This window comes from Pseudopipra pipra, chromosome 6, assembly GCF_036250125.1.
Source record: "Pseudopipra pipra isolate bDixPip1 chromosome 6, bDixPip1.hap1, whole genome shotgun sequence".
In the NCBI taxonomy this organism is placed as follows: Eukaryota; Metazoa; Chordata; class Aves; order Passeriformes; family Pipridae; genus Pseudopipra; species Pseudopipra pipra.
The window spans coordinates 8644078-8671692 of NC_087554.1; the positions used below are offsets into that span (position 1 = coordinate 8644078).

The following is a 27615-nucleotide window of genomic DNA, read 5'->3' on the forward strand; positions in this document are numbered from 1 at the left end:
GAGTATCAAAGCTGTCTTCCTTTGTGAAAGGAATGTGTGGGAATGAATGCTGATTTTAAAACATTTTATTAGTTTTGAAAGAAATGCCCTTTAGAATATTATTTATTATATCTCTAGTCATATCTGTTCTTCTCTGCTGCTCTGAGGAAAATGTCTGGCTATGTCAGCCCTTTGGGCTTTTAATAAAGATCTTCCTTTGTCATTGCCTTTGTTAAACAATGGTACTTTTCCTTGTGGACCATTTAATTTTATGTATGATATATAGTTTCTCTTCTACCTTATCTGCCATTACGGGTAAAACAAAGAATGCATATGGAACCTGCTGTCTTAATTCTATAATTTCCAGTATCATTCTTTTATCTTAACAATATATTTCCCAGTATAATATTTTAAATTTTTTTAATTTAAAACAACTGTTTTTTCACTTTTCCTTGGCTTTATAATTCTCAAGTCAATATTTTCATTGTCTTTCATATCCTGAAAAAAGAATCAAATTTGGTTGCAATGTTGGCATTAATACATGCTTGATATTGTTTTTTGAAGATTACCTCTGTAGTTTGAGTTAGGCCATATACAGATCTTTATTCCAAATCTTATTCCCTAAATTCCAAGTCCCAGATGGGAATAAAGCCTTCAGGAGTTTTTAGTTGGGGAGAGTGAAGAAAAAAAATCACCAATTCCAAGCCAGTTGTTTTGGGATAAGCTAACAAAAGGCTGAATATTAGTATTTTATAGCAGAAAGCAGTAACAGAAAGAGGTAAAATAATATGCATATCTTGTATCTGACTGTTGTGTTCCATGCCAGGTGAACATGGTGATGGATTTGGAAGGAAGTGACCTGTTGGCAGAGAAGGCAGATAGGAGGGAATTCGTCAGTCTGTTGAAGAAAATGTTGCTTATCGATGCTGATTTAAGAATCACTCCAGCTGAGACCCTGAACCATTCTTTTGTTACCATGAAGCACCTCCTTGATTTCCCTCATAGCAACCAGTATGTAACACAGGAATCTCTGTTGTTGCAATTCATTTGTATGGTACTGCTGTTTCTTCTGCTATTAGAGAGAAAAAAACCTTTCATGATTTTTGTAATGTTTTAGAGAATTCTTTCAAGTGCTTGCAGTATTAGATACACCTACTGGGTCAAGGAAACTGGTTGAATAACTATGTGGGTTTTTTTTCCTTCTGAAAAGTAACAGAACAGTTGGTTTTATACATGGTTGTTAAAATTCCAGCACTGCAGAAACTTGGGCTTGATATTTGGAGTTATGAAGAGCCTTAGTTCCAATCAATCATTGAAAACTAGGATAGGCATTTCCTCTTGAGGTTAACATCTTAGTACTTTACTTTATGTATTGATCAATGTGGAATATATTGAAAGTTTTCTTGCAGTTCTGGAGTTGTGGATTTCCTAAGGTGCAAGCATTCCACTGGAAGACTGAGCTTTTCCATCTATTTAGGTTACTGTCCTTCCCATTTGTACACAGTTGTTAGAAAATGGTGTTAGATGGAAGGAGTAGGAAATAGCAGTATTTTTCTTGATTTTAAAATAGGCATTACAAAGGCTTGACGTGACCATAGTAACAGCAGTGTTTCTTTTTTTCCTGCTTCCATGTATGATGCCATTCTGTGAAACTGGAAAACGTGGGCTTTGAACTCTTTTTTTTTTTTTTTTACCTTGTTCTGGGGGAATTGTTTTGTACATTTAACGGCATGAAATTTGTGATTAAAGCAACTTATTTTCTGGTTTCGATAGAGTGAAGTCCTGTTTTCATATCATGGATATTTGCAAATGCAGATCAAATCTATATGACTTAAGCAATCGCAATAAAACATCACTTATGAGATCAGTTGCCTCAGGCACTGCAGCCAACCTGACTGCGAGCTTTACCAAAATTGGTCCAGTAAGAAGTCAGGTAAAAACAATGTTTCGTGGTTTTGGTTTTTTTTTTTTTTTTAATTTTTCTTTTTATTTTTTTTTTTAATTATAAGTTCAGTTAATGCAGTTTTTCTAATTAATTTAATAATTTTAAAAATTTCATCTGTTAAGTGACAAAAATCTTCTGTCTTTTGTTTTCTCTTAATGTTTCCTTAAACAAACCATTTAGAATTCAGCACCTTTCAAATTAAGGTGCAAACTGGGATAGCCAGTGCTGTATTATGATGCCCTCCAGTGGCCAAATAGAATGGCTTCCTGTAAAATGTATTTGAAATTTTAATTTTTTTTATAAGTTATTTTAGTTGTTTATTATATAAAGTGGTGGAACAAGTGTGTGAGATATTTAGATTTAATGTTATAACAACGTTGCCTGTATTGAATCTGTTCCCATAGGCATTAACTGCATCTGCCCATTCAGTTTTGCACCAAGGGATACCACTGCAGGCAGGAACTGCTCAGTTTGGTTGCAGTGATGTTTTCCAACAGGCATTGATTATATGTCCTCCAGCTATTCAAGGTATGTTTATCTGTAATATTCACAGTTCCTAAATTAAGAGTGTTACTGTCTGTCTGTTAGCAATATTTGAGTTTTCCATTATATCCAGTTAATGTTTATATTTAGAAGAACTTAATTTTGTCATTAAAAATTAGCATGTGAGTCAGATGCAGATACACTGCACCTTTCTGAAAGAAACAGCAAATCAGCACCTGCAGAAAATGATTTAAGCTATTCAGAGCCCATCTTCATATACCACAGACACACATATAAATTCATATCTTGGCTAAAATAGAGGAACAAAGTGTGAAAGCTGAAGAGAGGAATGTATTCTGAAATAAAATTTGAGGGGAAACAAGACAGATGAAGGGAGTATCAGTGTCTTATCCTAGTAGTGGTCATTTATGGAAAGGGAGAGGTGGTTTATATTGTTTGCTTATTAACTTAGATTGATTATAATCTTCATCTCCAAAGATGCAGTTTGTTTGTCTTGGTGATGTTCAGCCTCATGTTGAGATCGGGTCTTGAAATTATGGAGTTTATAGGAAGTAGTTTTTTTAAGAATAACCTTCCAACTTCTCCTCAGTTCTCCCTCTGCATTTTAAATAAGTTTCAGAAATCATACTGGACTCACTCTGAAAAAAAACAAACCAAAAACATTTAACCTAAACTTAGACCCCAGGAAGTCTTAATCTCTGTAGATAGAGACAGATCGAGCAGATTTTATCAGTAATGTTATTTGTGACAGCTGCATCTACCTTGGGTTCCAGAAACTCATGAAAGGTCTGAGTATTCACTGGGCAGAGTGTCAGAGGCTGTATGAGGTAAATGTATAGCTGCTTCATACAGATTTCCTTCTGAGCTGTTAATTATTTAAATTGTATATACTCTTTACACAATCACATACTTCACAATTAAAAAACCCTGAAATGATTTATAGAAAAGGAGACAGTACAGGCAAATACTTTATCTGTGATCTGTATACTGTATTCTTAATATGATGATAAATTTCCATATTCTAAATTCCATACTCTCAATATGATGATAAATTTCCAAATTTAAATTCCATATTCTTAATATGATGATAGATTTCCAAATTTAAATTCTGCTACAGCTGAAATGAAGGGAATATATTGTTTTCATCACATAGGTGCTGAGTTGAGTTGTTGGCACGGATGAAAAGGGGATATTAATGGTATCTGGCACTGCTTCAGTGTTCCCCAGCTTGGCTGCTCTATGGAATATCTGAAGTGCTAAAACTTGCTACTTCTGTCAGAGCTAAGATGTTGCTCTTCTAGATGTCTGTGGGGAAAAAAAAAATCAGTCAACTGCATTTCAAAATTAAAAGCTTTAAAGTGCATGGTTATAACTTAGTATTGTGTTATGACATGAGAATTACATCAGATGAAGATTTTCTTTCATCTTTTAAGGTAAGGAATAAAAAAAAAACCCAACCAAAACACTTTTAAACTTTAGTTTAGTAGTTACCTCTGAACACTCATTGCTTAATCTTTAACTGAAGCACCAAGCATGAAGTGCAGTTAGAAGATGATATCAGGTATATCTTTTCTCAGCCAGTATTGTCTTCTACCATAGTTCTTCTGTTGCAGTATCTATTGAGAAAAATTTCTCTTTCATTTTAGTTTGACATTATTGTGTAAACAAATGTTATAAGTAGTAAACATTTCAGCATTGCTATATGTCTCTTAGTTTCTTGTGACAATAATGAAATCTATACAGGGCATGAGATGCATCTTTTTTGAATTATGCTCTTTTGGTAATATTCTAACAGTGCTATGGTTTGCATTATTTTGATGAAAGGAGGAATAGGATTATGGATTCTACTGCAAATATTTGATGAGATACACAGAAAATTTTACATTGTTTCCCACAAAAGAGATGGTAGCAAAGAGGGGCATTATACACGTGGCATTGCAGCTATAAAAACTAAGAGGAATGGGTTTCAGCCTACTGGAAATACAGAGCATGAGATGTGCAGGAGTCAGTTGTGAGAAGCTTTGAAATTCAGTTCTGCTTACTTTTTTCTGCTTCCTTTGAAATATTTTAATGTAGCTTGTGATAAAGAGTAAATGCTTAGCTTTGCAGAACTTTCTGCCAAAGTCATTCCTCTTTCTAGTAGGCTCTTTCCAAATAGTAGCTATTGGCAGTTCTTTCTGGAAATTACACCATCAAATATTTGTGCAAATAAGTTATGGCACAAAAATCTTTTAGGTGTTGATTTGTTTGGCTTGAAAGTCTAAATGATGGAATTAGATCATAAACATATAAAAAAAATCGTGAAATGTTTTAAAATTTTCCTCTGCGTTTGCATTTTGCTCAGAAAATATATGCAAGACTGGTGTTTGCTTAAAGCTTGCGTATATGTTTTTCTCCCTGATAGGAATTCCTACAAACCACAGCAAACCCACCAGTTTTTCCCTGAGGGTGGATAATGCAGTTCCATTGGTGACCCAAGCCCACGCAATTCAGCCACTACAGATTCGAGCAGGAATCCTTTCTCAGGTTGGCTCACTCTAAAGGAAAAAACTTACTTATTTTATTATTAGTTAGTAAATGTTTTTAAATGTAGAGTTCTGTTGTGGTCCCTCTTTTGTGCTGAACTACAAACAGTGAATGTAAGTTCGGTCGTTCCCTGTGTCATAAAATCATCTCTGCTTCACAACAGACGTGGTCGAATCAGACTCAGCAAATCCTGGTTCCTGCATGGCAGCAGGTGGCACCAGTGGCAGCTCCTGCAACATCTCTGGCCTCTGATCCTGTGGCTGGCCCACAGAGGCTTGGAGACTGGGGGTAAGTCCCTGTATTTTTGTGCAATACCTTAATGGCTTTGATTTACCAAGAACTATGGATGCTGATGCAAATGACTTGCAATATAAAACTGCCTTTCCTTTTCCTCAGGAAGATGATTACCCAGGGCACTCATTACAACTCAGTGATACCACAGCCTCTTTTAACACATCAGATAACCTTGTCTGCCCCTCAGCCAATTAGTGTGGGCATTGCACACGTTGTCTGGCCTCAGCCTGCAGCTACCAAGAGGAACAAACTGTGTCAGAACAGGTTGGTAGAATATTTCTGGCACTCAAAGCCAGTGTACCTGATGTTGCTGTTTTGTGGTCAGGGGAATAACCTGTAAAAGTGGCATGTTTGTTGGAGACAATTGCCCTTAAACAGTCTTTTGGGAAAATGTGTCCTTTCTGCCATAAGTTTTCAATGTTATTTTGGTAATAGAGCAGGGGGAAAAATACTTGCAGTGGTAAGATGTTTTAATTCCTTTTCATTAGTATGTGCTTGTCATGATAGAAAGTTGTCTTTACAGGCTTTGGGGAGGTATAAGGATATATTGAGGTAGCTCTAGTGGGATACTCCTAAGTTTATGTGCATGAGGATATATCATGTTTAGTGAACTGAAAATAAAGACATACTGTACAGGGTTGCAGTTTGCCTTGCAGTCATCTTAACAACAGTCTTTCTTTTACTGGTAGCCAAAAATGCTTCAGCTGCTTGCTGAAGAAAATATGCCCCACTTCCATGCAAAGTATTGGCAAAGGTGTGGGATGCTCAATAAAGGGGAAAGCACGTGTTACAGGGACAATGTCAGCATTCCTGTATTAAGGAAGGAGTTCTTCTGGAGGCCACCAGCTTCGGTTTTCAGGGAGAATCTCTGCAGAAAATCTGGCCAGGATTTGTTTGCTTGTTTTTTCACCTGAATGGGAATTTTTGTTTCTTTGTTTCCCTTATGAGAAAATGGGATTTTCAGTATACTGCATTCAGTGTCATAAATTTCAGTCTTGGGTATTACATAGTTTGGATCTTTCTTGCTAGTATCTGAAATCACCTATGCCAAGTATTTGACTGTGTTTACTTTTCTGTGTTTTTCTTTGTATTAGTTTAGAAAATTGGTTGTTTAGCTTACATTGTTTGCTTTTGTTTTGTTGAAAATAGTACAGTTTTCAGCTCTGCTGGTGGAGATTGACTAAATGCCAAATGGTGCATTTCCTTCACAGGAGCAACGTGTTACAAAACACCAACATCCAAAATTCAGCCTTTATATCTCCAAAGATACTTAACCTGAAGGCTGTGAAGAGAATAAGTTGTATAGAAGCACAGGACAATCTTAACTCAGAAGGACAGGAAGGTACCTGCTGTGAAGCCTCGGTCAGGCTGGATCCTGATCCATCTCTCCGAACCACCCAGCGCCAGGCTCTGTTCATATCCGGCTCCCCCAGCCCCGCCGTCAGCGTGATCACCATCAGCAGTGACACAGATGAGGATGACATAGGACGAACACATTCACTGAGGGAGTAAGAACCAGTGCTTATTTGTATTATTTTTATTATTTGGTTTTATTTATTTTACAGGGTTTGCTTAAATATAGCTGTCTTAGCACAGGTGCTGTGTTTAATGGATCTGAGTTTAAAAGAAGACAAATAATGCTTTTTAAATCAAATTTCAGGAAGAGGTTAGCTCTGCAGCCCTATATTATTTGAGGGTGAACAACACTGTCAAAACTGCACCTCGTTAATCCATGTGCATTAAGCATTTTCAAACCATAGTACTTTTAGGTCCAGCATACTTTTTTTTCTTAATAATGTCATACCCTATTTATTTGTTGAAGATTAGACTTCTGGCTTTGCATAATCAATGTTATCATTGTAGTAGAAATACTAGTAGATATAAAAAGGGTATAAAAACTCTCTAAGACCCTTTTTGTGTTTTAGGGAGCAAAGCATTCTTTTACCTCAGCGCGCTGGATGCACAAGAGAATATTTTCTCCATTATCCAGTAGATAATGTTACATGCATATGTATGTAGAAAATATATATGGGTACAAAATACTTCTCTAACAGTATGAAAAGGTGTGCCTTTGAGTAGAAAAGCAGGTGCTAGATATGGTCCCCCAGTGGGGTTTTATTTCACAGAACCATCACAGAAACATGCATCATTTTAAATCAGGGCTTAGAAGTTTAATGTTTGTTTGACTTCATTTTCACTTGTGACGATTCAGAACTGGAAGGACTTGTATTTGAAATCTCAGCTTTGTCAAAGGTTTCATGACTCTGAACCGCTGTAGTAAAATTTTTTATCTACTTGTTTTAGTGTTGATTAAGTAAAACAATTATTTATTTAGTGGGTTTCAAAAAATGCCTGTTGAGTCTAGAATTTCAAAAGAACGCCGAAAAGGTTTAAAATTGGTTTGGATGTAAAAGAAGGAAGCAATTTATTTATGTAAAATAAAATATTATTTTACATTTAAGAGACCTTTTCTAATATTGGACACCTAAGTCAGTGGTGAATGAGAGCTGGTACGTTGGCTGACTGGATGTTTTTGTGTGGCAGGTGTAAAGGTAGCCTGGAGTGTGAAGCCTGCCAGAACACCCTGAACATCGACCGCGTGTGTTCCCTCAGCAGTCCCGACAGCACCCTGAGCACCAGCTCCTCCGAACAGTCCAGTCCATCTCCTTGCAAGAGATCCAACAGGTAAAAAGTTGTACTCCTTTCAATAAAAAGAAAGATCCTAGTATGCAGCAGACTCAGTTTATACTAAAAAAAAAATGCAGAAGTTTTTATGTTGCCGTCTGGTGAGGCTAAATGACCTATTTAAAAATTAATTTACTGGCCTGCAGTTGCATAGCATAGACTGTTCTTTTGTCATTCCTGACAGATCTATGTTGCTACACTGGAAGTTTTCAAAGTACTGAATGGATGGTGTTAACACAGAAAATATGAACATGTTGCATGCAACTTCCTTTAGAATAAAAATCTTCTAGGGTTGCAAATTTAAGTCAGCCAAAGTAAAATGTGACAGGTTGGAAGTTACGAGATTGTCTTTAGTTTCTGCAGCCTCTTGTTATCCCATTGTGTATCTTGTAATCTTTAATGACATTGATGCCTTTTTTTCTTCTACCAAACATAAGCCTCACTTATGTGAACACTGTTCATATAATCAGCTTTTAAATGTTTTTATGTTCACTGCCTCATGTCTAGCTCAAGACTCCATTTTTGTGCATCATTCAAAAATCTCCTTTTATAAAACCATTCACTGTTAATCTGAACTATTTTATGGTGTTGATAACTGATGTCTTGAAACTAACAGATCTATCTGTGTGACACTTATAAAACATGGACTTGTGAGGCAATCAGTTCCCAGTCACTTGGGATGCTCTGGCTGGGGCACCTGCAGGTGGTTGCTCCTCTTATTTCAGTCCCTGCCCTTCTGGTGCTAATATCTTGAAATATCAGTTGTTCCTACTTGTGCCACATCTACCAATTAGATTCCTAGATAGGAGTTTGTTGACCAAGAAATATTTGGGGATATGCAGTTGCTGGTGTGGGTGACAAGTTTGGTTTAATATGATTCACCCAATGTCCCGTAGAAATTCTGTGACCTAGAGATACAATTATTTTTTTTCAGGCAACCCCTGGCTGCCATAAGCGTGACCAGTTCTTTTATTTTTATTCTTATTTTTATTCACTCCCTATTTTTGGTAGAGTAGCCTTCTATACAGAAAAGAGTGATTCAAACTCAGAGCAGTTTCACTGTGCAAAATGAATTTGATTAGGGTCTTACTGAAAAAAAGTTTGTTTAAAATAATTGAAGATTTTATCACAGTGTGTATTGATAAGGAGATGGAACTGCTAGTCTATACAGGCAGTTTTATGTGTTTTAAAGTTTCTACAGCCTGACTTCATGATGCTTGTAATGGATGATTTATATATGTCTTTCTCTTTATGTAAATACAATCCCCTCCCCTCCAGAAAAAAAAGAGAGGGGTTAAAAATTTGCCAGAGTTTAACAGATGGACTAAACCAGTTGTACTTCGCCAGTCCTAGTTTTTTAAGCTTTTGTCATATCTGACTGTAAAAGAAGAAAATAACTAGAAGCATTTGAAGAACTTCCATTTAAATAGTTAATTTTTAGTAAAGATTTAGATAACAAGATGTGTTATACTGGGAGGTGTCAGGACTGTTGTCAGTCCTTTGATAGTCTTTAATATCAAAACATTCAAAACTTCAGGTAAGTTTTTAAAAAGATATACTTGCTTTTGCAGTATTTTCTTTGAATTGCAAGGAACTGAGCTGTAATTAAATTCCCCTCTGTAATTCAACTTTCTGTCAGTAGCAGAGGAGTGTGTTGGATTCTGGTTTCGTTAGCATTTGACTTAATATAAGTCATATAATTAGGAACTTAAAAATAATAATATAGAAATAGAATTAATTGCTCAGTAGTTGTCACAGTATTACTAGATGCTGCTTAAAAAAAATACTTAGATTTACCTGGCTCTGTTGGCTGAGTCTTCAGGTTTTTGTGCTGCCCCTCATAGTGTCAAAGGACTTTTCACAAAAAAATTAATTTTTATAAATGGTTTTATTTATATTGTCTTATTTTAAACAACATGCAATAAAGACACGTTAAATTAGCTGTAAAATCCCTAAAGGACTTGACTGTATGTTCAGGTGTTAGTGAATTCACTGCTGTTTCTTGCATGTTTTAAGTTAAGCATTTATTCCACCAATGTTTAATATAACTTGGGATTTTCATGCTTTTCTAGTTTATGGAAATTCTCAATTCTCATGCCTGTCCTTGAACCAGGAAATTTGTTAGCATCTACACTTGCTTATTCATCACCCCATATCATTCATTTTAGCTCTGTTAAGTGAAGGGTGTCTCTTGCTATCTATATAGTATATCTATCTATCTATATCTATCTGTCTATATATCTCTCTCTCTCTATATATATATATATGAACCTGGCCCAGTCCCAATTGAGAACTTCTTAAATTTCTTTTTTTGTTGTTGTTAGTGATGTACCTTTTGCTTGTGCAATAAATAAATAATAAAGGAGGTTAATATCTCTTCTGACAATATACCTCATTGTAAATGAGTTTCCTTTCCTGGGGTGTTCCATTCTTGCTGCCTAAAAGGTGTTTGGTTCTGGTTCCACTGACTGAACTGGAAACTCGCATTTGCCACCTTTCTTCTTCTGCTGCAAGCATGGAGCTTCAATAAATGTTAGCAAAGGCCATTATTATGAGTCGGTTTCTCCACCTTGTTCCCCTTCCAGCTGCTTTGGTAAAAGCAGTGGTTGAATAAATGTTTGCATCACTTGACCAGCATGGATTTCACAGACCGCAGGTGCCAAAGCAGCCACGCTGTGAACAGAGGGTTGTATTTGTCTCCTTAAACTGGATCTGTGAAACAGAATCTGTCGCTCAGGCACGGGCAGTGCTCTGGAGGAGCTTCAGAGACCTAATTTTTCAGTAGATAAGGTCTCGTGTGCCAGCTGGTGGTTGACATGCAGAGGAGAGGGAGCTGCCTGTCACTGTGCAGATGCTTCCTCAGCGTTCTCTGTCCCATTGTGACTCTCATGGGCCCCAGGGATGGCTTTTCCAGGATGTGGCTGATTTCTAGAAGGAAATTGGATCAGCGTGTTCTGTTCTCATTTGCTACTGTAATAGCCATCAGGAGACATTTGTGTTATCATTCAGGAAGAAATGAAATAATCTTCTCCAACTTTTTATTTGACTGTAAAGTGTAAATTTCAGATGGTTTATAAGAACAGAATTATTTAAAACATAAATTACAAAGTGGGTGCAAATTGGGTTACACGTCTAAGTCTTTATGGAGAAGTTACCTCCTTCCTCTGAACCTTGCAATTTATGGATAGAATGAGTTTGAATATATGTGCTTGTATAATAAATATGCATTATTTTTATCCACCTTTGAGTAGTTTCACTTCTATAAATTTTATGTGTTAATTTAAGAAAATGTATCTATACAAAAAATAAATTTGTTTTATTGCAATACTGTTATTTTTTGACAGTATGTCAGATGATGAACAGGAAAGTGGATGTGATACAGTGGATGGTTCCCCAACTTCAGACTCTTCAGGACATGACAGTCCATTTGTGGAAAATGGCTTTGTAGCCAATAATAATAAAAATAAGGAAGCAAGAGCCTCAGTTAATCCTGAAACCAAATCAACTGTTTGCACAGTAGTGGTACCACCAATGAGACTTGAAAACAGGTTACATCTTGATGAACAGATGGTGAATACAGGTAAGTTGGTTCAGGTGTCTTTTTCTTTCTATGCCAGTAGATAAGAATAGAAATTTGAGTGTTTATTCAATAGCTGGATATCTGAAGATTTTGACTTATTCATGTATCTGCTAATCCATATTAAACACTTCTAAATACTGCTGGGTTTTGACTTTAATTAGTGTACTGTATTATTGTTTCTCCCTGTATGCTGAAGCAAATGAAACTTTGTTTAACTTTTGTCAGAAGAGAAAAGTTACAACAAAAACATAACATTGTTTATTTGTATCTTGGAAGATGCTACGTGCCAGCCACTGAGAAAGGGTCGGTCTGTCCTGGGAAGAATAAACCAGTCTTCTGTTGTAGGAAACCGTCAGCAAAAATCAGCATTCCATCAGCAACATGTAAACTTCAGTCAGGTATGTGTACTTACACCTAAAAAGGTACTTTTTCTGTCTTGAAATGTGCTGAATGCTGACAATTTCAATTGCTGTCGATGGCAATTGCAGGTTTTCAGCAGCTTCATTAAAGAAGTGTTCAAATCTTGAAAAGTGGATTTCAACTTAGTGGGCAAGTCATAAGTATCTTTCGCTTTTGGTCATTTTCTTAAAACAGCTGACTTTATTTTCAGAAATAATAGAAAAGCCACACTGGCAAAATTGTCAATGTTTACACAAAATCAAAGCATGAGACAAACAGAAAAATATGTTAGCATTTTTATTCCTACCTCCAAATGCTAAAATGCTCATAGTGTGCAGTTAAAATCTACAGCTGTATCTCAGTCTTGTTCTGGTAGTAGTGTGGAGAAAATGCTTGTAGTTTGAGTATCCAGAGATGAGAGAGAGCTTAACAAACTCAACCATTTCTTACCTTTGCTGCCAGGTAGCGAAACTGGGGAGAGATGAGGTTGTGAATGTAGTTCAATCCAATGTTAGAAGATACCCAAAGTTAACTTAAAAGTTACTTTTATCGTTACCCAACAACACAATAAATATGTCTGCTGTGGCTGAGAACTGAAGTTGACACATGACATCAAGTTTAAGCATTTTAATTAATTGATTTTGAGCTGTAGCTGCCTTGAGGTTTTAGTTAGATACATTTAGTTAGGTACATTAAACTAAGAGCAGTACCTGTTTGTGTAAGTCTTGCAGAATAACTGTGAATATTGTAAGTTAAATACTAAATGCAAGCGTGCAATACGTAGATAAGAGGATTTAGCAATAATGACTTGAATAGTGTAGATTGAAAGAAACATTTGGGTGGGTGACACAGTCTCCCCTTCTGCATGATTATGCAAAAGGACTGGTTTAATTAATTCTAAGCAAACCTTAATATGATCAGCATGGTATTAATTTTTAATCTCTTCAATGTCTGCAACTCCTCGGCCTCTTGGCGGAAAGTGTAGAATGTTATTTTCATTACAAAAATTTATGCTGATCCTTCCTTCTTTAGTAGATGCCCTGTGTAGTTTTGAAGTCTGCATCATTTAATGAGAGTAATTGATTTTTAGTCTTTTCTCTTTATGACTGTTAATGATTGCCACATCTTCCTGTGATCATAGCCCTAGACTTCTGTTTGCCTAGTTGTCTCAGATATTTTCAATCCGTTTATTATTTTTTCTGCTCTCCTCTAAAATTTCTCTCCTATTTGTCCTCTTTGTGCCTCATTATGGTGCCCAAACTGAATGCAGCACTTCCAATTGATGCCAAGCCAGTGCTGAGTGGAATAAGCACCTTGCTCATGTGATACATGGTATTTCTGTTAAAACAGCCCAGCATGGCATTTTATCTTTTTTTTATTATTTTTTTGCAAGAGCATTAAAATAACTTGTGTTCTGTTTTCCATCTCTTATTGTCAGATTTCCTGTCTGTGCTACTACCAAAATAGCTAATATTTATTTTTTTTTATATAAGCATTTAATTATTCCCGTCTCTATATTTCTCTTGATTTTTAAGTTGACTAGTTTTAGTGCATTATTCCATTTTTCAAACCCCCTTTGTGCTCAGAAACGTTAAGACCCTGCCCCGTCTCTGTGTGTGGACAGGTTCAGCACTTTGGATCTGGGCCGCAGGAGTGGAACGGGAACTACGCTCACCGGAGGCAGCAGGCTTACATCCCGGCCAGCGTCGCTGGCCACGCTTTCTCCCTCCCCCAAGGAAGCCCCAGTCACACTACTGTGCACGCCCATCTCTCTGGAAGCACCCACCTCGGAGCACAGCCTGCTCTCCTTCCCTACCCGTCGTCGGCGCCCCTCAGCACCGCCGCTCCCGTCGCCCACCTCCTCGCCTCGCCGTGTACCTCAAGACCTTTGTTACAGCACCCGACGTACAGCATCACCCATCCCAGTGGTATAGTCCACCAGGTCCCAGTTGGCATAAACCCTCGCCTCTTACCTTCCCCAACCATCCATCAGACTCAGTACAAGCCCATTTTCCCACCGCATTCGTACATTGCGGCGTCGCCCGCTTACACGGGATTCCCACTGAGCCCGACAAAACTCAGCCAGTATCCGTTTCTGTGAGAACTCAGACACGGTATATTGAGGAAGCTCAATGATAACAGAAGTTCGATTTAAGAAGAAACATGGTATTTATTAAATATTAGCCATGGCACAACAGGAAAATTATTTTTTTGAATCATGTAGACTTGGGTGCAATTTAAACAACTCTGAGCTTTAAAAAAAAACAAACTCACTTTTAATGTGTTTTGCACATTTGGTATAACTTGTCTTTGGTCATGTTATCTTCTTATATAGTAACTTTAGACAGGTGACTTATGGGAGCAGAAATCTGGTTTTGCTCCTGCTATTTTTTATAAAATTGCCTTCTAACTAGTGCAAGACACGTCTACATTTGGGAAGCCATTCAGTGTACAGAACTCTAGAGCAACAGATGCACATGTGTCAGCAGTACAGTGTAGGAGTAACTTGTTTGTATTGCGTATCTTGGTGTTTAAATGTTGAGTCACTTATCTAAAAGTTGAGCTGTTGTTCTTCTTCACATTGCATGTGTCTTTTGCATGGGCAAAGAAAAAAGCCTAAACATTGCTCTTAAATGTTGTCGTCCTAATAATCTCAGCTGCATTGTAAACTGTTCCCACACATAGTGCCTTAAATATTTGAGGTTGTTAATGTTATTACTTATATATAAATGTTGAGGACTGCAGCACTTAAAAAATTCAGATCTGCTGATTTTTTGATAGCGTAATGCTCATTTTGGGTTTTGTGTGGTATGATTTTAGTATTGGGTGTGTTTTCCTTACTGAGAAGGCAGCATGTTTTGCTGTAGTCAAATTTTGCTGTCTTTTTTTTTCCCCCCAGAATGATCTAGCTTCAAGGCAAGACTTTAGTAGTGCTTAAGAAAAGTTGATTCAGTAGCTATTGAGTAGTGACACACAAGACAGTATTTTATACTGGTAAATGGAACTGCAATACGACCTAAGTAGTTGATTTTAAAAGTGTTTGTCTAATTGGATATAATAAAATGTTTAGAGGTGCGGTAGGCATGACTGACTAGCTAATGAGAGGAAAAGCCAAGTGCTCATTGATCCATGATGTGGTTTCATCTTAGCTTGAGCAAACCATGCAGTATTTAATAACTAGTAGCAGAATATTTACTATTGAAGCTTGAAAAGATGTGAGTTCTTTGTGTGCAATCTTTCATTTATGCATGGGAGAGATTTTAGTCTTTTTACATGATAGTATTTGTTTTAGCCTGTTGCGGGTGTTTGCTTATTTAATACATTCCGTCAGGGACATAAATTACATGCTTTTTGCATTTTATTTTTTTTTTTTCCCTTAGGAAGTGTGTCTTTTTGGTTTTTGTTTTTTTTTTTTTTTTTTTGTTTCGTTTTGTTCAAATGAAGTTGCTTTTGCGGCACCAAAGACTTAATCATCCATTTCCTATAAAAGGTAGCTACTTTTTCATAGACCTCAAGTATACTGTAGTGTAGAGATGGGATTTACAGAAGGTATTAAGCTGAGGCCGTGTTTTAGCTTATGGGCAAGTAATAAATTGTATCATTTATCTTGAATGTATCATAGATAAGCTGCTATATAATGATTGCCACTTCAGATAGCTGTGAAATTAGGTGATTAACTAGTTCTTTCTTAGCCTTCTAATTTCTGTACAAGTCTAATTACATGAAATAGAAGCCGGGTTTGGGGTTTGGTTGTTTGTTTTTTTTTAATTTTTAAATTTTTATTTTGTTTTCATGTTTGAAGTGTCGTAACTACTATACTGTAAATGATGGAAGATGATTGCATATGTTTTTTTGGGGTGTGTTATTTGCATCAGTATTTTATCTCCATTAACTTTGAGCTCATCACTGCATATAAGTGGATGTATTGATGTAACTTAATTTTTTTATGTTTTCATATTGGCATTGTGTAGACACTTAAGAAGCTGCATCTTGCAGGCTTGACTTAACTTTTTTTAAAACAAAATCTGGAATACAATCCTTGCAATGGTGACTGGAATGAGAGTGCAAAGCATTTGAGTTTAACTCTGACAATAAGCTAATAACTGGTAATCTTTTTCTTTACTCCACTAACACAAGCAGTGTTTTATTTAATGAATGTCTGAATGAAATAAATGTGCCTACATTTGATTTATTTTTTAAGTAATAACTAAAATACAACAGTATTAGATCACAAAGAAAAAAAGAAAATACCAGCAGTACGTTTTTAATCACACTGAAAATTAAGAAACCTAACTTTTCCCACAAGTTTCAGTGTTTTTAGTGATCAACTCTATGCATTTTGTACGAGTGTGTGTATATAAAGTATACATTAGAAACTAGGGAGTATCCTGATGAATTTGAAATCTTATCAACGCGTATGTAAAGCATAAATATAGGGAGCCAAGACAATGCTCAAATTGGACGTCCACCTTACACTTCAAACTTGTGCTGTGTGGTCCAGCAGATAGTTTTCTGTTCCCTCCCTTGTGTCGGGAAGCGACGTTTTTTTTTGGTGCTCCCTCCATTGCAGGCAATGGACACACCAAGAACCACCAATGCAAACGGAGAACGTGAGTTTTGTATCGCGATGACAAAAAAAAAAAAAAAAAAAAATACTGCATTTTTTTTTTTCTGGGGCCATGGGGATCATCATTGGTCTGATGTATTTACTGTACTTTCTTTTTACTGTGCTTAAGGTTTTAAGCTGATGTGCTTGTTCAATTGACACGATTATCTGTATATCACAACAGTATCCTGTCGTGTGCAGGAAGAAGTTGCTGTAAATGCGCCCCAAATTAGATCTGCTGCTCTTTCTATGTATTGTAACGTTAGAAACGTCTGCATTTCAAAGAACGAAATATTTGGGATCCTGCCACAGCTTAAATTCAATATACCAGGTAACTTTTCCCCCCTCCTGCAATACACTCTGAGAGAACGGACTCTTGTCACTGCAAGTGTCCAGGGCCCATCTGCAGAAAAAAAAAAAGTTTTCAGGGCGAGGACCTTTTCTGTGAAAAAAGTCATCCTCTGAGAAGCATTTATACATTATGCCGTTTAAATGCCTTTTTTAAATAAAACACTGCATGACTATGGAATTGCATATCTGCATATTACTTTAATTTGCAAGATTTTATATGAATTTCTTGTGTTCGGTTTTTAACTTTACTTCAGGGTGTTTTATTGGTCAAATATGCTACTGTATTAACTTTTTTGGGGGGGTTTAATTTTTAAATTTTCTGTTTTTACTGCTAATTAACTTGGTTTGTGTTAAGTAAAAGTTAAATCACACTGCAAGCTGTAGGAAGACTTGTTCTAGAAACACCCAGTGATAGAGACTTGATTAATAAGGTTGAACTGTTACTGTTTAACAATTTGTAGACTTGTGGCTTTTTTTTTTTTTGCTTTGGATTTCTATGCTACACTAGTTCGCCATGTAGCAATTGCACTGTGCAATATTACAATATGAGGACTGGGAAAATTTTTTATGGATGTAATGTCTCTTACAGTTTGCGATAGTATTTCTTTCTAGTTCTCAGTGATTTAAATGTGACCAAGCCTTCTGTACTTTGTCACAAAAAGCGGGTTTTCCAGGTGACTATTTTGGTGAGTGTCAAAATAAGAATTTATGGTGTATTACTGTCAAGATTCACTTTGAATTAAAATATATATTGCAGCAGATGACTTTTGGTGGCTTTTATTTTTTGCTGTGTTACATCAAGGCTGGATTAAGGCAAAGATGATGAAAACTCACTGAGAGGGCTCTAAAATTCTGATGTAATCTTTTGATTGAGCTTCTTTCTGAAATTTTAAATTCTATTAGCTTTCAAGGCTTGCTTCAGAGGGCCTTGAGATTCTACCTTTAGTGTAGCCAAACCTTGAAGGATCTTTGTTCTGGATGTCCCACTTTTACAACCTTTGAAGAAGGTTATCTGGCCCAGGTACCAGCAGACACCACTCTGCTGCCGGAGTTCATACCAAGCCTGTGGCAGCTGCTGCCCGGGCCAGCAGGAAGGTGCTCCCGCTGCCACAGATGGCCCCACGTGGTCGGTGGCTCCAGATGGCCACCTGGTATGGATCAGACATCCGTGGAAGGCAGTGCTGTTGTCAGCCAAATGTGCTCACTCTGCCACGGGGTTGCGGTGCTTGCTGAAATCAGGTGGTCGGGAAGCTGCGCGAAGCGGGCGGTCGGGTGCACGTGGGTACGTGTGGGGAGAATGGTTTCTGTGCCTGACATCCCATTTAAGGTGCAGTCATAAACGGAAGGTAAAAGACTGAAATGACAGTGCAGTATATTTTTGATACCAAAATATTTCATAATTGACAGAAAGCTTTCGTTTGCTAAATACAAGGTGCTGCTGATATGCTGATCTTTCACAGCGTTTGCTCTTCGAGTCAAGTTGGTCGGTGTCTACAAAGCTTTTCCTGCAGCACATGTCCTTCAGGTGACATGTAAACGTGTCTGTCCAAGTTCTACAGACACTTCTGTTGCTTCCAAGCTGCTTCTTTCTCTCTCTTTACAGTTACACTTGTGTATTGTTAACTTTGAAATGCATGTTGGTATTTAGATCCCACTTTTCCCATAGCAGATAAGGCCACTGCCTTGGTGTATTTTACACTCCGACTTCTGGCAACATCTTACAAACAAGGAAAGGCAGCCTGAGCCTTTCAGGGGGAATATGCTGCCTATGAAGTCCTTTTCTGTTCTTGCTTTCTATTAGTAATGATGTCCAGCTGTCTCCTGTGCTCTTCCCCATCCTGTGGAAGGATTGGACTAGAACAGGCAATTACAACTAAGTAATCTTCCTCTCAGCTGTCTTCAGGATGACTAACACTGGTTTAAAATTTGGTGAGTATTTTCCCTGTCACTAGAAGCAAAGGACAAATTTGTACTGCAGCTAAGACAGCAGATTCATTCAAGGAAAAGCTCTCAGAGTCAATGGGGCTGTCACATGCTACAGATCTGTAGTGGGACAAATGGGTTCAGGATGACGCTGTGTTTTCTCAATGAATTAGCTTAGGCTTTCAGCTGGAGAGATGATCAGTCTCTGGGAGGCAACAGAGAAGCTCCTGTTTGGTATCACTCACAGAGCAGCTCTGACTATCATGGCAGATTCACATTCATCACTGCAGCTCATGCACACTGAGTTCAGCTCCTGTCACGAGTAGAGGCAGCACGAGTCCAAGTTTCGGGAGAGTTGTGGAACAGTGCTGCTCCCCACTTAGAGAGCTGTAACTTCCTCATAGGCCCACAGTGTTCAGCACGTGTGTCTCATGCAGTGCAGAGCTCTGGGAAACACAAGAGAAGTGCTGTAGCCCCTCCTGCCTCTCTTCCCAGCTTGGGCTGATGTCCTGCTGTGCAGGAAGGCGTGGATAAGGTTTGATGGTGATTGATGTTAATTATAACTTCCTGCCTTTCACCTGTAGGAAGTTGCATTTTCTCCCTTGGGAGAGGTGGGTACGTGCTTCAGGCACATTCAGGTAATTCTGCCTGTCCTTGTCCTGGGGAACAGCACTGAGGTTTCACTGAGCTTTATGCTCAGAGGCTGAAACACACATTTGAAAGGATTCTTCTCCTTAAATCCTGAAATAGAAGCATCTACACCATGTGGATAGAGGTGCCTGGAGGCTGGACTCCATTCTCTGGTTGTACTTGTAGAGTGAGATGTTCGTGGGCTTGGCCTGGTTATTCATCAAAATGAAAAATGCCAACTGTTCTGTTGCAAAGAGAGACCATGGCCTGCCATCTGCTTCATGGGGAAGTCACTGCATGGACACAGTGGCTTCTCATCCATGGATGAGATCCTCATCAATGGGTTCCTTCATAAAGACAGGGAAGACTCGGAATGTTTGCGGTAGGTCTGCTGCGAGCAAGGTGGTTTAGGACCTGGGTTTTACTCATCATTTCAACCCAAGTCAGATAGATGATGTCAACCTGTTGCTCTGGTACAAAGGCAGGGGAATCCATACAAACATGAATTTTGGGCCCTGTGTATATGGCTTGTTATTAAATAGCGTGGGAGAGTAGTGTTCATCCTGGTCCTGTGGAGGAACACTCAATACATCACAGCCAACTAGAGAGGATCTTCACTGGCATGGAGCATCTTGATTCTTTCTCCACAATGAGACATCTCTTCTAGAATATGGACTAACATCTGGCATTCAGGATTCCCCAGCTGAGAGGAAAACCAGGTTAGAAGTACGTGCACTTCACCCCCCTGTGCCATGTGTGTGACCATGGAAGGGAAACTCATGGACAAAATATGTGTGCTGCTTGCAAAAAAAAGTACCTGATAATCAAGTGTACAGAGCATGTGGATGCTCTAGGAGAATACATATGTAGGAAAGCAAATCTCAGTAGCAAGTATGGATGCACAGATACTCCCCAAGAGGTAGAAATTACCTCTCTGGACAAAAAAAAAATACCCAAAGAAATAGGATAAGGAAAGTCAAGTTCAGGAAGTAGGTAACAACAGTTACTTGGTAAAACTCCATGATTTTTCACTAGTCATCATTCTAGAAAATTTAAAAAATCCTTTGAAATAATATCTAAATCCAGTATTTGTGTTTTATATAATAGATACACACACACACACACACACACACACACACACACAGAGTGTAATAGAAAATTAAGAGAAAATCGTAATGGTTAAGAGCTAGATTGGGAAAAATCGCTTTCAAAATTGAATTGCTGATGGATCTATTACAAAGCCGAGTTATGACAAAACCTAGAAAAATATGAAAATGATGGAATGGGGTTTCCGCAGGACTCCCTAAAGGTACCACCAGAGGGCCCTGCACTAAACGCGTTGGCCCTGGATTAAGCGGAGTGATGAGCAAGCTCTCCATTTCACTATAATAATCATACAACTGCCATCTTTGCTCTGGATAATCGTTAGTTGTCATCATGTGGAAGCTAATTTTTGCACAGACTGAATTAGTGATTTGAGGAAAAAGTAAAACGGCAGAAATGGGACATATTAGTGGCCAAGTAATTGCATTGGTGACATAGGGAGTGTGCTGAACTAGTCAGATAAATATGTAATTATGGGTTACCATGGCTTTGGGGATGCTGTGAGCGGCTGGGTAGCAGATGTCAAGCTGGGGCTGGTCCCTGACGAGGCTTGCTCTACCTCAAACGTGACTTTGAAGGATTTCTCAGAAAGACAACTTCCAGCAGAACCGAATTGCTGCGAGGCTGGGGCAGCTTTCCTGCGTGTAAGCACTGCTGCAGCCTTTCAGAATCAGCTCTCGGGGTACCGGAGCATGTTGTGCCCCAAGGCACCTTTGCTTTGCTCCTCCTCCTGCTATCACTGCCTGTTGCCTGCAGACATGATCTGGGAACTAAAAGAATTCATGGAAGCATTCCAGGAAAGAGATGACACTAGAATAAAGATTTCACGTTACCTCTCGTGTAAATAGTAATTGCAGAAAACACTCAATGAACTGCCCCGATGTTTGGTGAGACTGTGACTGAGGCAGCTGCTGTCCATAACACGTTTCGTGTGCTGCTTGGTCTCCTGGTGTACCTTTAAGCATCACAGAGACAAACCTCTGTCCTTTGGAGCCCCCCTTTCAGACTGGAGGTCTGAGCCGTGTCCTGGGCAGGGAGGGAGTGACCGACCGAGTGAGCACAGGACAGGGGCGACAGGCGTAGACCTCTCCTGTGTTTGCACAGTGGGCGGCTGAGGTTGTAGCTGCCAATTTGGTCACCCCCTGCGGTACACTCGAGTTTCTTTATTTCCAGAGCTGCTTCTGCACTCGCAGAAACGCTGCCAGTGGCGCTCGGCGCTGTGGCTGCTTGCTTGCTGCCTGGTGCCTCGGATAACTGGGCCATCTTCGGGAATGCCCTGGCCCGGAGACTCACAGGTCGGGACACCAGCCGGTAATGAGCGAGCAGGGAGTGACTTTGAGTCTTGCCAGGCTCGCAGGACAAGTGTGAGCGGGTGCAGCTTCGTTTACACCCAAAGACAGTGCCAGGCACAAGCCACTGAAGAAAAACTAGGGAGGCAGCTGATCGCCCGGAGCTGATGCCGCGTTCCACGTGCCCTGGCCGGCACAGCGGGCAGGGTCCCGTCCCCACCGCCGGCTGCCTCAGCGGCCGCGGCTCCTCCCGAGCGGCGCGGGGGGCGGCGGAGGGGTCCCCGCGGCCCCGGCAGCGCCGCCCCCGCTCCCGCCTCCCCGCGCTCGGAGGGCGGGGAGCGGGGCCGGCTCTGGCGGCGCCGTGAGCCCTTTGTGGATGAAGGAGCTGCGTTCCGCGGCGCTCCCCGCGCCGGAGCCCGAGGGGCCGCGCCGCCGCTGAGCAGCTCCGGCCCCGCGCGTCCCGCGGGCGGCGATGCGGCGCCCCCCGCTCCGCCTCCCGCCGCGCCTGCCCGCGGAGCCGCTGCTGCTGTAGAGCCCGGCGCGGCGGCGATGGGCAGCGCTGCCCGCTGAGGGGCCGAGCGAGGCGCGGGGATGCGGCGGCGGGCGGCGGGCGGGCGGAGCGGGGCGCGCCCCGCGGGGCCCCGAGCAGCGCCCGGCCCCGCGGCCCCGCGCAGCGCCCGGCCCGCGGGCGGGGGAGCGGGCCCGGCCGCGGCCGTGGCCGTCCTGCTGCTCGGGGTCGTCGTCGCCCTCCTGCCGAGCGCCCGCGCCGAGCCGGGTAAGGAGCGCGGAGGGCGCGGGGAGAGCGCGGGGAGAGCGCGGCGGCGGCGCTGCTGTCACGGTGACAGTAGTGACAGTGACAGTCACCGCCCTGCCCGCGGGGACGGCGCGGCTCTGCGGGGACGCTTGGGCTGCCCTGGCTCCCTCCCGCCCAGCAGCCTCACCTGCTGCAGTGGCACAGGGTCCCCTCCTGCCCGAGCCGCGCACGACAACGGGAATCAGTGCCCTGTGCCCGGCTCTGCCGAGAGCGGGGAACAGCCCGGCGCTTCTCTTTGTCTGCCGCATCCCTTCTTATCCGCGCTCTGAACAGAGGCTCCTCTGTGGAGAGGGGATGCTCGGATTTTCTTCCTTTCCCTAAAGGCAGCCGGAGCTGCCATCACCCCCCTGGTCTGCCTGGCTGGCGCACAAATAACAGCTTTTCCTTTGGGACGGGATAGTTGGATTAGGTCTTGTTCCTTGCAGAGAAAGGGACGGGCAGAGGCTTTTGTTAAATGAAAGGATAATTTCCAGTGATTCTCTGTGTGTGTGGCGGGGAGGAGGGGAAGGTAAGGAGGGGTTAGGAGAGGGCAAGCTGCGCTAAGATCTCAGCGCTACACCTCAAATGCAGCTGAGAGCTCCGACAATTTCTGGGTTATATTTTTCCTATTTCCCTTGACTTTTTAAGTCAGGCACTGTCCTGCGCTCTCCAGACTTCTTACAGCAGCCGATATACTCGGTGACCTCAATGCAGAAATGGTTACTGTTGCTGGCAGTTATTGTATGAGCCAGATAGAGATGCCAAATATAATTCTGAGGCTATGCTAAAATAATTGAAAGAGGCTAAAATTGATATGTGGCTAGATTGATCCTATGGTTTTAAGAAAGGAGTAGGGATGTGAATCCACATTTTGAAGCTGTTAATATGTATGTACAGTAATTGCATACAATTGATGCCAGTTTTATGGCCATAATATAATAAGGTTTCTCATTTGCAGGTTGTAGGTTGGTGGAACAGTGCCTCATACTGCATTACTTGTTCCGAGCATGTAAATACCACAGTTTGATTTATGTCTATAAGATGAATTGACCCATGATCAGAGGAATGGCTAATTTTTTACCTTGGCTTGTCAAGTCAGTCTGGATTTCACAGGAACTCTGGCACCACATCTAAGTTATGAAATGTGTGTTCCCTCGGAGATAGCCAGGCTCTCAGAGCTGAGTTGCAAAAGCTGAGGTATTTCTGACAATGCAACAAGACACCTTTTCAGGCTTGAGGGTGAGATTCAAGAGTAGAATGAAGTGTATGAATATTCTGCTTCTTCCTTTGTGGTCTGTATGTCTTTATGACACAGCAATGATCTCACTTTTAAGTGAAGAAATCCAACAGAGTTAAAAATATATATTTGTAGGTATCTCATAGCCAACACCTTGGGAAAAAAAAAAGAGTTGGGAAGCCAAAATAGTGCCAAGCCAAAGTACATAACCATGGTGTATATAGCACATACTGTGTAAAATACTGTCACCAGTTGGCATTACTTGAGGATTTCAGATTATCAGGTAGTTACATTAAGGTACTAAATGTAATCTGTTGTACTTCATAGCTTTGAGCTTTACAGCTGCAATCACCAGTAAAACTTTATTACTCCTATTCAGTGTTGATCAGTAGGTACAATTGCTGAGGTGCATAAATTGGATGTCAATCAACCTTAAAAGCTCTGTCTTCCACTGAGATGGAACACATGAAGTGCTGTCTCCCATTGAAAGCAGGGGCAAAATATGTGGTAGAGCCATATTTTCAATCAAGAACATCATTTTTGTCTAAGAAGGTTAACTTCTATATGTTTACATGGAGTAGTCTACATGTAGGTCTGGATTTCTGTTCAGCCAATGTGATTTTACAGATTCCCGTGTTTAATATGGTAATGTGTATGGTTCATAGAGCACATCCACTGCCATGAAGTCCAAGTGGTGTTCCATGATGCATGAAACATTGGGAAGAGCATTTGCCATGCACCACTTTTACTAAAGCTTTCTCCACTGGGGAGCATTTCCCTCTGTGGGAAATTTATATCTGTACATATGTACACACACACAGATAAATGCTCGGTTCTTCTAGTGGGTTTGTAGGAGACATGTGGCATCACTCTGTGTGAAGATGAAGCAGGGAACCTGGGGCATGGAGAGAAAAGACAGAAGTTTTACTCTGGTGCTAGTGCTTCAGAAGACAACTCAAAAGTTTGCTGATCCCTGAGATCTACAAAATTTCCCTACACCTCAATAAGAATTCAACACAAAGGGCAAATAGCTCCTTGAGAAGAGATCCTGGCAGGATGAGGTGTTGGGCTCCCAGGTGTTGGGAGACTGCTTATCTTTCTCTTAGGTTTTCAGAGCCAGACCTCAGTGCTGGTCAGTGCCTCGGGACACTTTCACCATCGACTACAGAGTGATTAGGTTTCAAACAGCAGATAAGAAGCTTTATTTTTAATTTTAGAAGTATTTTATGCTTCTTTAGCTGGATATATACCAAACTGCTCAGTGACATGCAGAATTAGTTATTAACTTCAACATTATGTCAACCTCAGGACCACTGCTTGAATTCAGGTTGAAAATAAAATTACATTGTCCACCATCATCAGAAGCACAAAACTGTGATTTCTCGTGGATTATAGAATAACCAGTGCAAAAACTGAGTCAAACTGAATATATCTGTCAAGAAAGGGAAAAGTAATGCTCCAAAAATCTAATGAGGGAATGTGCAGTTTTGGGTTGACTCCTGCCATGCTCCAGCCAGGTAAAACTCCTTCATGAATCAGAGCCATGAACCCTGGGCAACTGTTTCCCCCTGGTGGAAGAAGAGAGAGGCAGTTTCTGAAATGGGTGTAACTTTGAAAGGCAGATATTGAAATCTGATTTGATATTGGTGGAGCATCTCTCAGCCAGTCAATACACATGTCACTGTTGTTTGAGTAAAACAGAGGAAAAGGCGTGTTGCTCACAGTTGTGTTGCTCATGAGATTAATCAACTGATCAGAGAGACTGCAGGGGGGGATTCTGGGCTAACAAAGTTTTAAGAAACATTAAAATATACCTTTTACACTTTCCATCATCCTCTGTGCTTGCTTGTGTATTGTGTTTGAATGATAAACTTGTCAGGGAAAGGTCCATTTCTTCCTGTGTTTGCTGAACGCCAGCACAGTGAGATCTCACCTTAATTAACAATGATTTCACAAACAATAACGACACCTCCAGCGCAGTGGCTGCTTCTCGCAGCTGGAGCTTTCATTGAACAACTCGGAGACTGCTCCGTGCCAGCTGCTAAATTGCCAGTCCCACCTCCTCCTCAGTGGATGGCAGCTACCTGAGCACTGACTCAACTCCTCTCAGCTCCTGAAACTCCACAAAAAGCACCGGGATTGGCACATCTGGAAGCGTACAGGTTGGTGTTTTCACTGCCAAAGGAGCCACTGGAGAGGAGAGGGCTGCGAGCTTGTGGGGCCCTAATCCTTCCCTGGGTCCAGCTCTGCATTGTGGAATTTGGTGAGGACGTAGAAAAAGGCACTCTGCACCTCCCGGGGTTGCTCTCCAGAATTACCAGTCCAGCATTTTAGGAAATCAGTAGTTTCAGGGTGGTCACGTTGCTATTTTGATGTTCTGATCATCTCAACAGAGCAGAATACATGCAGGCATCTCAGATACCCCATGAAAGAACAATGGAAAGTTCAAGTTCTAACTCATATTATTCCAAACAAAACAGGGATCTACAGCAAGGGTGGAAGCATTAGGCCACCAGGAGCATGAAAAAGATGCTTCTTTGTGAGGATTTGAGGCTTTGATGGATATGCTTGGTATAGATCCACCAGTCATGAGTTACCTTCTTCCACTACATTCCTGGATCTGACCTGATCAGTAAATAATTAGCTGATAATAAACAATCTGGTTTTAGTATTCACATAGATATCTAATACGTCAAATTCATATACACTGAAACAACTTTGATGAAACTGTTCTCTGTAGATTAAGACAAGCAAATATCTCGGAGTAGCTTGAAGGGTATCCTTGTGTGTTATGCTTGTATGGAATGCTGACTGGCTGTTTAAGACCAGTTAGAGAAGAACTTATTTTCTGATGTGTTCAGTCACCCTGTAGTGCATTGCACCCTCCTAGTCTTCACTGCACTGTTTTTTGAGTCTTTCACACTCACTTGAGGTCAGGTCGATGAACAAAAGGAAGGGGATTGTGAGTAATTTTCTGTTATTGGTATTTTCCTGGTCGTGTGGGAATGGTTGTCTCTGCTGCAGTAAATACTGATGATATTTGCATATTAATTTAGGCTTTAATGTCAAAACATGTCAACATTTCATTAAAAAAATAAAATGAACATTTTAGTGATTATTTACTGTTCTCACTCCCTTCTCTGAGTCCAAGGAAGGAACTACTGCACTTACTGAACTAATCTGTCTTTTATGGCTAATCCTGAGGAACATGGGTGAGGCACTGCCTTCCTACCAGCCAGGTGGGATAGCACTGGTGGGCTTTGGACACAGGGCATTTCTCACCTAAAACACCCCAGAGAAAAACATTCCCAATGAGGGTATTTAGTTAGAAGCAGTACAGGATATGGGAAAAACAATGTACAGCTCACACACAGCAGTTTGCTGCTGAAGTATTTGTAGTGTTCTTGGCACAGTTTTGGAAAACCCATCAGGGTCTTCCCTCCTTTCCCTTCTCTCTCCTTAAATATAACTCTCAATAATTCCAGATTTGAAAAGGTCTATGACAAAGGGTCTGGAAAAGAAGCCACTAAGAGCAAAGCCCAGTCTTTGACCTGACATTTTGGTGGCAGTCCTACCTACATGCAGAAGGGCATAAAGGGAACACCCACATCTCGTAATGGTTGTCACAGGTGGAAAGGCCAGTAATGTTCTTAGAGTCTGAAATGGAGAAATTATGCCAATAGGTGTCTGAAGGTCATCTTTGAACAGAGATGATGCTTTTAAGGGCCTCCCAACAGCACTTATAAGTGGCTTGGTTTGGCTACTCCCTT

At 40.5% G+C, this 27615-nt stretch overlaps 2 protein-coding genes across 5 annotated transcripts in view; both read left to right on the forward strand.

Moving 5' to 3' along the window:
* Nucleotides 1-17630, forward strand: part of HIPK3 (homeodomain interacting protein kinase 3) — a 72715-nt gene extending 55085 nt beyond the window's left edge. For 3 of the 4 annotated variants that reach the window (XM_064657237.1, XM_064657238.1, XM_064657239.1), the window contains exons 6-16: nucleotides 806-990; nucleotides 1753-1912; nucleotides 2329-2452; nucleotides 4833-4954; nucleotides 5118-5242; nucleotides 5351-5512; nucleotides 6460-6756; nucleotides 7793-7933; nucleotides 11278-11513; nucleotides 11790-11911; nucleotides 13537-17630. In XM_064657237.1, coding sequence (XP_064513307.1) covers nucleotides 806-990; nucleotides 1753-1912; nucleotides 2329-2452; nucleotides 4833-4954; nucleotides 5118-5242; nucleotides 5351-5512; nucleotides 6460-6756; nucleotides 7793-7933; nucleotides 11278-11513; nucleotides 11790-11911; nucleotides 13537-14013 — 2151 coding nt within the window. In that variant the 3' untranslated portion in view covers nucleotides 14014-17630. Of the gene's footprint in view, nucleotides 1-805; nucleotides 991-1752; nucleotides 1913-2328; nucleotides 2453-4832; nucleotides 4955-5117; nucleotides 5243-5350; nucleotides 5513-6459; nucleotides 6757-7792; nucleotides 7934-11277; nucleotides 11514-11789; nucleotides 11912-13182; nucleotides 13245-13536 lie in introns of all 4 variants that reach the window. The other variant, XM_064657240.1, reaches the window with a different exon arrangement.
* A 4878-nt stretch (nucleotides 17631-22508) lies between these two features.
* Nucleotides 22509-27615, forward strand: part of KIAA1549L (KIAA1549 like) — a 130498-nt gene continuing 125391 nt past the window's right edge. Inside the window, exon 1 of the mRNA XM_064657241.1 lies at nucleotides 22509-22590. The gene's annotated coding sequence lies outside the window, so the exon portion shown is untranslated. The remainder of the gene's footprint in view (nucleotides 22591-27615) is intronic.